This window comes from Prunus dulcis, unplaced genomic scaffold (genome assembly GCF_902201215.1).
Source record: "Prunus dulcis unplaced genomic scaffold, ALMONDv2, whole genome shotgun sequence".
NCBI classification, from domain to species: Eukaryota; Viridiplantae; Streptophyta; class Magnoliopsida; order Rosales; family Rosaceae; genus Prunus; species Prunus dulcis.
In genome coordinates this window covers 6,446-19,725 of record NW_023010363.1, presented here as the reverse complement: position 1 = coordinate 19,725, position 13,280 = coordinate 6,446, and the positions used below count along the sequence as shown (strand labels likewise).

At 40.1% G+C, this 13,280-nt stretch overlaps 1 protein-coding gene across 1 annotated transcript; it reads left to right on the top strand.

Annotated features, from left to right (window-relative positions):
- The first annotated feature begins 1,125 nt into the window (after positions 1-1,125).
- LOC117613514 (cysteine-rich repeat secretory protein 1-like) lies at positions 1,126-1,635 on the top strand. The gene has a single exon (XM_034342120.1). The coding sequence runs from the start codon at positions 1,126-1,128 to the stop codon at positions 1,633-1,635; it is 510 nt and encodes a 169-aa protein (XP_034198011.1).
- The last annotated feature ends 11,645 nt before the right edge of the window (positions 1,636-13,280 follow it).

The following is a 13,280-nucleotide window of genomic DNA, read 5'->3' as shown; positions in this document are numbered from 1 at the left end:
CCCTCAATGGCTTTTGTTATTGGATGTTTGACGTCCTAAAATTGATCTTTTCCTGATCTCATGAACTTCCTATGCATGCTTTAGATTTAGAAGTTCGATCAAAACCACGACACCTTTTCTTTTGTGGAATTTTCCTTTTCTTTGACCCAGATTACGCGGTGGTTAAGACAAATAAAAATGGATGTGGCCAACGTTTAATTTGGTTTTAGAAAGAAAAAGCAATAGAGAGAAGAAAGTTGATCCCACTAGTAGAAAACTGCTATAAAGGCACGGACTTATACCGTGTGAATAGTTGTGAACGTAGGCACCACTCTCTTTTGTCAGTTGAAATTCAAAATCTTGGTCAAAATAGGCACTGATGCATATGCCCGCTGCTCCATCCTACCTCACAGGGTCACACCCACCGCTCTCTCTCTCCCTCCCTTGTCAGGGGCAAAAAAGAGAGAAAAGTCCAACTTAAGCTTCTTGCACACGCTCTCTCTCTCACTCTCTCTCTCTCTCATATAATACATTAAAATTAAAAACTTTCTTATCAAAAAACCAAAGTAAAGAACTAAATCCTGAGAAAAAAAGAAGAAGAAGTAAAGAGCTAAATAAAAAAATAAAAAAAAATGGTGTGTGCTGAAGTTGATCAGTTTTTTTTGGACAAGTGACAAGGAAATAGTTGATGCATAGTGGCACTATAATCAGTGTCCTTTACTCCTAAACGCCATCATTAAAAATGGTTTAATATTCAATCAATCTTCAAAAATTCAAAATCAGTACCAGTCCAGTCTCCAATCAATCCTCAAAAGAAGTATTTTGATGAATTGGAATTGGCAGGATTTGGTTTGAGTATTATTATATGCGAAACATATATCAGTTGAGAAATAATTGCATGTTAACTCTTAAAAAGCTGAGAGTATTTAATAAGTGATAAAATAAATACTCATTAAATTAACGGAGGCTCAAATTATCTATTATATGGTTAATGCATTTAAGAAATAAATTACATTTTCTTTTTTATGTATTATACTCTCTTTTTTCCCCTTTTTTTTTTTTTTTTTTCTTTCTTATCAACACGACAAGAGAATAAAAAGTATATAAACACAGTTTTGATTTGACCAACAATAATATACAAACAGAATGGCGCCATTAATGTTCTCCTTCAGATTTCTGTTCTTCCTTTCTCCCGTTTTGTTCCTCATGATCAGCACTGAATCTCAATCCCCATATTGTTACAACGATAAAGGCAACTACACCACCAAAAGTACCTACCAGACAAACCTCAACACCCTTCTCTCTTCTCTTTCTTCCCCCTCCAACAACGGTAATGGCTACGGCTTCTACAACTCATCCTACGGGGAAAACCCCGACCAGGTTTATGCAATCGGGCTATGTCGAGGGGATGTCACGGGGAACCCTTGCCGTTACTGCCTCAGTAACGCCACACAAATCCTCACACAGTCCTGTCCCAATCAAAAGCAAGCTTTCGTTGTATTTGACCACTGCACGCTTCGCTACGCCAGCCGCTCCATCTACGGAGCCATGGAAACTTTCCCTCCTTTCCGGTGGTATAACGTACAGAACGTGTCCTACGACGTCGACGGGTTTTTTCAAGAGCAGAGTGTCAATGAGCTGTACATTCCTAATTAGTCTAAGTCAACTATTTGATTATGCAAGATTATAGGAATATAATTACTTTCCTAGAATAGTTTCCTAGGCTCTGTATATATAACCTTCCTATTTGTTATATATCAATATGAATGAAATATTATGATTTGACCAATCTGATATGGTATCAGAGCAGTCAAGCTTGATTGTCTCTTGCCCTAACCCTAATCGCTTCCGCAGCAACAGCCGTCATACAGACCCAGCACCAGCCCATATTCCATCTCAAATCACTGTTTTGCAATATTCCATCTAGTACGCAGCACCAGAACCAGCACCAAAAGCAATATTCCATCTCACAAACCCAGCACCAATACCACCCATATTCCATCTTACAAACCCATTCAAACCTTTCCTCTAGTCAAATCACGTTTTGCAATATTGCAAATCACTTTCCACTCACAGACCGATTCAAACCTTCCCCTTGTTCTTTTTTTTTTTTTTTGTCCTTTTCGACCCGATATTTCTTATTGCAAAATAGTTTGTCTTATTGCCTTTGTCCACCGTTCACTTGCTTTTCCTCAACTTGATATTTCTTTTTTGTCCTTTTTCATTGGTTGTCAGCCAATATCATGGCCAACGATGATGGGTCAGTAAACACCAATCAATCCTTGGTGTCGGGAGGCTCCAAAACTACCACACAAATCGTCACTTTGCAGAGTGACACCTCCAACTTCTCCGCAGGAATCAAACTGGATGAGAATAATTATTCTCTATGGCATCAAATCATAGAGATGAAGATAGCTGGGCGAGAAAAACATGGCCACTTGACCGGGGATATTGCCCAACCTGCAGACACAGATCCCACATTTAATAAATGGCGTGCATCGGATTGCCAAGTCAAGAGTTGGTTGTTCGACGCCATGCAACCTAATCAGATTAAACGATTTATTCGTTATGACACAACAAAGCAAGTCTGGGCTGCAATCAAGCAAACCTATTCAGATGGTGCTGATGAAGCCAAGATTTATGACCTTCACAGACGGTCATTCATAATGAAGCAAGCTGGCGCATCAGTTGCCAAATATTACAGTGAGCTCACTAAGATTTTTCTGGAGCTTGATCAATTAAGTCCAAGCACCATGGAGCATCCGAAAGACATTGAGACTAGACGCAAAGAGGTTGATCGTCTCCGAGTTTATATATTTCTTGCAGGTTTGGACAATAATTTCGATCAAATCCGAGGAGAGATTTTGCGGATGGAGCCAAAACCCAAACTGGAGGCCGCATATGCACATATTAAAAGAGAAAGTAACCGACAGGGAACCATGTCTGAAGTTGGTGTAACCTCCGAAGCCACGGCCTTGGCTACTGCGAGGTCCAAACAATCTCGGCCGAACAACTATAGTGTCGACCCTACTCGTAACCGGCCTCCAATGAAGTGTACCAAATGTGGTTTAGATAACCACACAATTAAGGGCTGTTATGAGATCATTGGTTATCCAGAAGGATGGGTCCACAAAGGGCGAAAAAAGGATTCTACCAGAGCCTCATTTGCATCCGCTCAGTCATCCGAGGAGACTGCATCAGAACCTCCATCAGGTACATCTGGCTCCAAGGCCTTGGCCACCTCAGGTACCTCTTGCACATCTTCACTTACTTGTAATAGATCATGGATTATTGACACTAGCGCTACTGATCACATGACATCTAGTTTTACTGGGTTGCACTCTACCAAACCATCAAGCCAAACACACATTACCAGTGCCAATGGAACCACCTCCCAAGTTATGGGAGAAGGGTCTTTATCTCTTACATCTTCATTAAGTCTTGATCATGTCTTAGTTGTCCCTTCAGTCGACTATGACTTGTTATCTGTTCCTCAAATCATTGATTCCCTTAATTGTACCGTGTGTTTTTGGCCATTGTATTGTCTATTTCAGGATCTTCTCACCAGGACCGTGATTGGATGTGGTACTAGGAGAGGAAAGTTGTATTATCTGGACTTGACAGAAGACAGCAGTACAAGATTGAGTCAGACACATCATGTGAAAGGAGATGAGTCTATCAGGATGAAGAAAATTTGGCTATGGCATAGACGATTAGGGCATGCTTCTTTTGGTTATCTGAAACTTTTATTTCCAGATTTGTTTTCCCAGTTTGCTGAATCAGACTTTCATTGTGAAACTTGCATTTTGGCCAAAAGCCATCGTATTTCTTTCCCATTAAGATTGAATAAAAGTTCTTTGCCTTTCATGATTGTCCATTCTGATGTTTGGGGACCATCACGAGTTCCCACTATTAGCGGTTTTAAGTGGTTTATGACGTTTATTGATGATTGCACCCGGATGACCTGGGTTTTTCCCTTAAAGCAGAAAAGTGAAGTCACCGCCAAATTCAAGTTATTTTATCAATATGTTGCTACTCAGTTTGACAAGAAAATCACTACGCTTCGATCTGACAATGGAGGAGAGTACGTCAACCATGACCTACATACTTTTTTAAGTCAACATGGAATTGTTCATCAAACCACATGTGCCTATACACCACAACAGAATGGCGTTGCAGAACGTAAGAATCGTCATCTCTTGGAGGTTGTTCGTGCCTCTTTATTTGAGGCCCGTATGCCTCATCATTTTTGGGGGGAGGCTCTTTGTTCTGCTGCTTACCTCATTAATAGAACACCATCCAGCCCTCTTCAGTATCAAACTCCATTTCAGACATTGACCACTCTCCTCCCCATGCCATCCACACCAAATCTCGAACCACGTCTCTTTGGTTGTGTTGCTTATGTTCAGGTGTATCCACATCAGCGTGGCAAGCTTGATCCGTGTGCACTGCGTTGTGTCTTTGTGGGTTATGCTGCCACTCAGAAGGGCTATAAGTGTTTCCATCCTCCCACTCAGACCATGCATGTTACCGCAGATGTGACTTTCCACGAGAGTGAGTTCTATTACTCAGGGGGAGTTTCTGAGCATCCTCTGCAGGGGGAGAGCTCTATCTTTGCAGAAGATACTCAGAGCATCCAAATTCAACAAACTGTTTTAGAGCAGTCAGTGTCCGAGCAACCAGCTACAGTAGTGCAACAAGATCAAGAGTTACTGGAAACTCCAGATGATGGTTCAGATAATTTCCCTCCTACTACAGTACCATCACCAATCATCCAATCAGGTCCTGAAGATTCCCCGCAGGTAACTGAGCATTTAAACTCCAACTTAAGCATTTTACATGAGTCGAGTCATACAGGAAACACAGGTTATCAGTTACCTATTCGTACCACTAGAGGGATTCCTAGACAACAGTATGACCCGGACCCAAAAACAAAAGTTAAATACCCTATTGCTAATCATGTGTCCCTACATAGGTTGTCTCCGTCATGTGCATCATTTGTATGTCAATTATCCACTGTATCTATTCCGAGTAATGTGCAGGAAGCTCTAAAAGATCCCAAGTGGACTCAAGCGATGAATGATGAAATGGAGGCCCTTCAGAAGAATTCCACTTGGAAGATGACTATCCTTCCCAAAGGGAAGAGAACAGTGGGTTGTAGATGGATATATATAGTAAAGTTCAAGGCAGATGGCACCATTGAACGATACAAAGCAAGATTGGTGGCGAAAGGTTATACTCAGACTTATGGGATTGACTATGGGGAGACATTTGCCCCTGTAGCCAAGATAAACACAATTCGAGTACTTCTTTCTCTGGCAGCAAACCTAAACTGGCCATTACACCAGTTTGATGTCAAAAATGCCTTCCTGCACGGCGACCTAGAAGAAGAAGTCTATATGGATTCCCCTCCAGGGTGCAAGATGGGGCCCAATACTAGCAACATGGTGTGTAAACTGAGAAAGTCTCTTTATGGCTTGAAGCAGTCACCCAGAGCATGGTTTGGAAAGTTCAGCAAATCAATGAAGGATTTTGGATACAAGCAAAGTAACTCAGATCATACTCTTTTCTTGAAACATAAGAAAGGTAAAGTCACTGCCCTTATTGTATATGTTGATGACATGGTAGTTACCGGGAATGACCCAGTAGAAAAGGCAGCATTGCAGCACCACTTGGCAAGTGAGTTTGAAATGAAAGATCTTGGTGCTCTGAAGTATTTCCTAGGCATCGAAGTGGCTCGTTCAGAACAAGGAATATTTCTATCACAACGGAAATATATCCTTGACATTTTGACTGACACTGGAATGTTAGCCAGCAAACCAGCAGATACGCCAATGGAGTTGAATCATCAGCTTGGTGAATATCCTGATCAAGTACCCACCAACAAAGAAAGATATCAACGCCTTGTGGGTAAGTTAATCTATCTAGGACACACTAGACCTGATATAGCATATGCTGTAAGTGTGGTGAGTCAGTTCATGCATGCACCAAGTGAAGCCCACATGGATGCGGTAAACCGAATTCTGAGATACTTGAAGTCATCTCCTGGAAGAGGATTGATGTTCGCATGACATGGTCATCTAGATATTGAGGGTCACTCTGATGCAGATTGGGCGGGCTCTGTTACTGACAGGCGATCTACATCTGGATACTTTACCTTTGTGGGAGGCAATCTAGTATCTTGGTGAAGTACAAAACATAAAATAGTGTCAAGATCAAGTGCTGAAGCAGAATATCGAGGTATGGCACACGGAGTATGTGAGCTACTATGGATAAGGAATTTGTTGGGGGAATTGGGGTTCAAACCCAAACATGCAATGCAACTGAATTGTGACAACAAAGCTGCAATAGACATTGCACATAATCCAGTGCAACATGATAGAACCAAGCATGTTAAAGTTGACAGACATTTCATCAAGGAGAAGCTCGAGGCGAAGATCATTAAGGTATCATTTGTTAAATCCTAAGATCAACTTGCAGATGTCCTCACCAAAGCAGTCACAGGCAGGGTATTTCACAACTTACTTAGCAAGTTAGGCATTGACGACATATATGCTCCAACTTGAGGGGGAGTGTCAATGAGCTGTACATTCCTAATTAGTCTAAGCCAACTATTTGATTATGCAAGATTATAGAAACATAATTACTTTCCTAGAATAGTTTCCTAGGCTCTGTATATATAACCTTCCCATTGTTATATATCAATATGAATGAAGTATTATTTTTTTACCAATCTGATAGATAGCAATGGAAGACTGACACATTTAGGGAAGGTCAAGTTTGGAGGGTTTCTGATGATAAGAACCCTATATTATTGTATGTATGAGGAAGAGCTCCTAGGCTATCTGCATTGGTTGGGCAGATAGGGTTGCCAAATGCATTAGAGGAAGTTCCGGGTCATCTGTAGGAGATAAAAAAGTTCATGCAGTTCGATATCAAGCCTGCATGGTTAAAGAGATTGTGTTCCTCCACCGTTGGTCATCTGTTTCTAATTCAGCCCCTGAGTTTTTGGTATACAGTGTTTTAAGGCCAAAGCAGTAGGTCAAAGATGGGTTTGGGAGTCTTTTGTCTAAGCTGAATATAGAAAAGACAAGACGGCTATGCTTTGTTAAGAGAGGTCTGGAAGGAGATACATGGTTTCGTTCGAGTTGGCCTCGATGATGGTTGTCCATAAAAAGTAAATAAATAAATATAACGGATTAAAGGTAAGAAAAAATGAATTTTAAGGGGAAAACACAAACTTTCTTAATAAATAAATAAACATTAATCAAATAACCTAGTTGAAGTAAGGCAATTGGAGAAAATTGAAAGTAATTATTAAAATGATTAAGGAGGAGCTCCTCCTTAATTTTTAGGAGCCAAGTCATGCTCAAGTTTAAATTGAATATAGGAGCACTTTGTTGTGTTGAAACCATCACAAGATGTTACATTTAAATTCAGTGGAACTGTTAGGTTGCATGTAACCTCAGCAAACGATTGTTGAATCTTGTCATGGAAAGCAATTACTAGGTCAATACGGTAATGGTGAGTAACATTGGGAAGCACATGTGCCTCAAACAGCAGAGGCTTCCGCCCTTGAATAAGGGATTCTGAAAAATAGTTGTGTTCTTGGGGTCTTGGTGAATCGATTTCCACCCATCGATCAAAGTCACAAGACCAAATCTCTCATTTTGATAGTATGCAATGACTTGGTGTCACTCCACTCAAAGTCCACTTTCTTGTTAGGGTTTGTGAGGGTGATGTTGAGGACGAGACTGTAGGAGAGAGTATGGTTGATTTTGGTATAATTATTGAATTGATTAAGATACGCACCGGTGACTCTGAATTCAGGTTGTGTGTACCCTATGTTCGCGATAAAGAAACAGGTGTAAGCACCAACAATCAAGAACAGGCTCAACAACGCGATACATATCTTCTTGCAAAGATGACTTGTATTCTTGACATCTGAACTTTCAGTGCAATCATGGCTAAAAAAATGCAATAAATAGATGGAGAAATTAATGGATACAAAACTACAATGCTAAAGTTAATTTATAGCATTCCCGACTCCAAAACTTGTTAAAAGAGGAGTTGATCAATCCAAATCAATTAACATTTATTTTTCTTTGGGGAGAAGGAGTAGCAAGTTTATTAGGATTTGGATTGCGGTATTATCATGGGAGTAGAAGAATAATTCCTAAAATTGAGGAAATAAAATAATTATTAAATTTGTTTTAACCCTGTCGTCTTATTATGGTGGAAACGGGAGCTCCTCCGAGACTAGTACTACCATGAAGAAGAAGAAGAAGAAGACTAGTAACCAAGCAAGGCGGAAGGTGGCTCCATCTGCTTTCTCTGCTTCTCTAACCCCCAATCTCCCACCTTCCATGTGTCCTACGTCCCCTCTCGGTTCTCTCAGGCCATCTCCTCCAACCCCGCCTTCCTCCGATCTCTCCTCCCCTTCCACCCTCATTTCCTCGTCTCGCCTCTCGTTCATGCTCTCTCTTCCTTCGACGACGACCCCATCGCACGACATGTCGTCCATCTCTTGTCCGCTCTCTGTGATTCCGCCGGAGCCTCATACTGCCGACTTCGTCGCTAGGGTTTCCGACCGCCTCTCTTTTGGCGCCTTGGCCTGGAGTCATGGGCTCGTGGAAGGAAGAGAGACAGCTTGGCGAGAGAGAAGAAGACGTGGAGAGATTTCAAGTGGAGAAACCAACGATAGAGAGGTGTGATGTTTGAGGAAAAGGAAAATTTTTTATTTTTTTTTTGCTCGGTTTCAACAGAGAGAAGTGGCCCAACATTGATGGATAACAAGGGGCTAGCGAGCCAAAAGAGGGACAGGCAGTGGCTGTGTAAGAGAACAACAACGGCAAGATAGCATGACATGAGAGAGATAAAAGCCGGCGAGGAGAAGGCTCGGTGAGTGGTGACAAGGCTAGCAGAGGAAACAGAAATCTGGCCATCATGGCCAAGGGAGATAAATGGAGCTGCCATGGGTTTCCACAAGAGAGCTCGATGGAGGAGATGGTCCACAATGAAGACGGTGCGGCGGAGACACAAAAATAACGAGCTAACAGAAGAAAGGGTTGTAGTGGTAAAATAAAGGTGCGGCTACAGCTAAGGTGGAAAGAAAAAAACATATTCATCTTTGAGAAGAAGAGAGGAAAAAGCACTATACATACAAACACCCTTATGGGTGAGGAGTGAGGAGCGCCAACGACTCTCAATGTTGGCAACTGGATGATCGCTAGTCGGCGTTAGCCATTAGCTCCAATACCATGAAGAAACTGATTTTCCATTATATTATTCATATGATCATTATACAATATATATAAAGTCTGTAGAGAATAATCTACAGTTACAAGAAAGTCATTATCACAAACATAAATACGGAGTTATGGCCTAATCACAACGTAACTGACAACTGACAATTTTCTATCATTAGTAGGATTAACTATTGTAACTGAAATACTATTGTAACTCCATAACGAGCTTTATAGGTATTTCCACCATGCTCTCTTTGTTTGTATGTGAATTCTGGAGTTGCTGTTGAGATAAAAATTTCCGGTTGTTATTTGTTTTCTGTTTGCTTCCTGAGAAAATGATTTGTGTTTCTCGGTAGCCAAACAGTGTATGGCTTGTTACGGCCGGACGAATTTGGTGAAATTGAGCTTCATTCTTCAACTGTTTCTCATATCAAAACTCTGCTTTTTGTTTGCAAATGTACATATCAATTTTGAGATTTACATACATACTTTGGTTAATGTTTATTTTCTGTTTGTTTCCTGAGAGTAGGAAGGAAAATTATGAATTCTGTGAGTTTTCGGTAATCAAACAAAGGATTATGCCTCTGAATTGGTTTGGTTAGGGCCTCAGAGTCATTCTTGTCCTGTTTCTTTCAAATTCGATTTTCCTACTCTACCAGTCAAAATGAAACCTGAGCGGGCAAGCTAGGGGTACCTCAAATTTTATTTTACCTGAAACTCTCTGATCCTTGTATTTTGGTTACTTTTTGGCTAAATTTGTGCATCATGACTTTGTTCGTATGCAAGTTCAATGCCTACGGTTTGGAGTCTACAAGTCTCAACGTTTCGACCAAAAAATAAAACAAGGAACTCTCAACGATGATAAGCATCTGTGCACCCAGTGGCTTCTACTAACGAAACGTTTTTCAACAACAATATCTTTAAGACTTGCATCGTATTGATCTCAAAAAATATATATCCCTGCTAACAATTCTGCGATTCTTTAAGTGCAGCTTCACAGCTTAGGGGTTTTGTTAAACTGCCATCCTGTTTCTTCTATTTAAGGTATATGTTCTCCAATACGCATCAGCGGTTGGTGATGGACCTGATTTTTCATTTGCCTTTTGCCCCAAGCTATTGCACTCGTCTCTAGAGGCCCTCATGAAGACCCAAAGGGCTGATGTCGGCTTGAATTGCGTAGGTCAGTATTCCACTTCTTGAATATTTTCCTGTTGTGCCTTGCAAGTTGGGTCCATTTTCCGTTATTTAAAGCACAGCTCAGCAAAGATATGACTTATCATTGCCATTTCCTTCTAGAGAACCGCTTTTCAACTTCATTGTTAGATTGTGCTCAATTATAATAATGTGAAAAACGATGGAACGTAATGTGTTAGCTATATATATATATATATATATATATATATATATATTGTTGTAAAAGTTTGAAGGTGGAGCCCACAGAGGAAGTTTCCTTGCATCTTCCAGGAACTTTCCCTTCCCTGTATTTTGCCTAAACATTAGCCTATAAATAGGCATATGTTGTAAATAATCAAATGTGGAGCCCACATGTTGGAAGGGGGCCCACATGTTGGAAGAAAGTTTTTCCTATTAAATGTTAGAAAGATCAATGAATGCAGGATAGAAGAGAATTGAAAACCTTCAATACGCAGATCTCTCTCTCTGAATTCTCTCTTTTCTCTTTTCAGTTTATAACACGTTATCAGCACGAATTCGCTTTAACAATACCAGCTGAATTCTCTGATGAAACCCAACCAAACAAACACAAAGAAAACATAGCCATGGCTGCTTCTTCTTCTGCTTCTGGTTTCTTCTCTTTGTTTCTTCTTTGTTTTGTGTCTCAGAGGCACAACCTTTTGTTTCTGTGGTTAAAGGGGCTTTCGTGGTCCTTCTACGAGTCTAGCTGCCCAAAAATGATCCAGGTGAAGATGAGGCAAGCCACAGAGAGCTCTTCTTGAGAACAAATGCAACTCCTTCTTCCATGGTGGTTTCCTTGCAGGCACAGCAGGTCCCGTTTGCACGGGTCCCTTTGATGGTGCTCTCCTAACCCAGATGCACACCAAGTCTCTCTCCTCGCTCTCCTCAACCTCGCTGTCCGCAATGAATGAGCTTTTTCTCCACTGTGCTCACCAAAGTACACTATGTAGACCTGTTTTAGTTCTGCACATGAGGCTAACAGAGGAAGGAGAAGGAGAAAGCAGATGGAAAAGATGGAGGAGAAAGGCAACCATGTTGCAAGGAAAAAGGGAGGCTTGGTCACCATGCCCTTCATCTTTGCTAATGAGATTTGTGAAAAGTTGGCTGTGGTGGGTCTCAATGCTAATATGATTAGCTACTTGACAACACAACTTCATATGCCATTAACCAAAACAGCCAACGTTGGTGGCTTTAGTGATGAAGGAATGGGACCCATTCCAAAATCATAGAAGAGAAAGCATAGCTTTTGGTGCTGAAATTTTTGGCACAGCACCCTTGTTCTCGTCCACAAATTTTTCTTAGCCACTGACGGAAAGTGCTAAGGAATCTTTTGATGAGAAACAACACCGAAAGGGTAAGCTCCTTTGTCAATTATTTTATTATTAATCTATACTATTTAATATTAATATAAGTGCAGGTGTACAAATTACAGGTGGAAAGCATTTGATTTGAAAGACAATCATGATGCCTTCCACAAACGATAATAATATTACCTACTATATTATTTGATTGTGGTGTTGATATGAACCCACAAATAATTGTCTTTACTTTATCCATTCTGCAATTATTTTATTTACTGTATGGTGTAGGTTTATTACCCATACAAGCACATTTACTTTATCGTAAATTTACTTTAAAGGGTGGTGCGGGTTTATCGTCCACGCCTTTACTGTCATTTAAATGTATGGAGCAGAATTAGTGCCCATACAAGCACATTTACTTTATCGTAAATTTAATTTAAAGGGTGGTGCGGGTTTATCGTCCGCGCCTTTACTGTCATTTAAATGTATGGAGCAGAATTAGTGCCCATACAAGCACGTTTACTTTACCGCACATTTACAGTATGGTGCGGGATTAATGTCCATATCGCAATTTAATTTATGAATTTATTTTACCGCACATTTAAAGTATGATGCGGGATTAACGTCCATACAAGTAATTTTATTTATGAATTTATTTTACCGCACATTTACATTTATTTAAAGTATGGTGCGGGTTTATCGTCCATACCAGTAATTTATTTACCAGCAATTTATTTTATGGATTAATTGTGCTGTATGATGAGTTTTTACAATATGCAGATCAGGACCAGAAGTTCCTTGATCCTCATCATACAATTACATCAGGACTTGAAGATCCTTGATGATGATATTGATATGAGAGCTGGCAGTCTCTCCGGTACTATATTTGTAAACATGTGATCGGACTTAAGGGTCCTTGATCCCTGACATGTGAATAAGGACCTGGGTTTCCTTAATGATGTAACAGTACCGGATTGGTTAAAAGTGCCGTACACATGAATAATAACTGTACTGGCAAATGTACTGCACATATGAATAGATATGTATTCATGACTTGATGAATAGTACTATTCACATGAATAGTGACGTATGCATAAATATTAACCATTTTGGGTAAACCGTCACTATATACAAAATGGAACCTGCAGTTCCTTAAACTCATGGATAAACAATTAAATGAGATGCCAGAAGTTCCTCAAAATATGGACAATTATGTAAGGGCTTGAAGTCCCAAAATATGTACAGAAAATTGTAAAAATGTCCATACCATGAGAATATGTGATTTTGGCCCGAAGTTCAAAATCTAACAGTATTGAGAACCTAAAGTTCCAACAATTAAATGGACAACCCTTGAGGTATTATTGCAAATTGTGGTACACCACATATTTCTTTGGCATAAGAGAATGATGAATTTAATAAAGTTCGATTTTGTTATAATCGACACCTCAAGGAAGAAATATATTTTGTGAATTCCGGTTGTTAAGAATACACCGTGAAATGGATAATATCAGTATAAACCTCAAATGATGAATTGAGGCTCCCCACATATTTTGTTATA

Coding starts and splice junctions, on each gene's coding strand:
- LOC117613514 (XM_034342120.1), top strand. CDS start 1,126: ATGGCGCCATTAATGTTCTCCTTCAGATTTCTGTTCTTCCTTTCTCCC.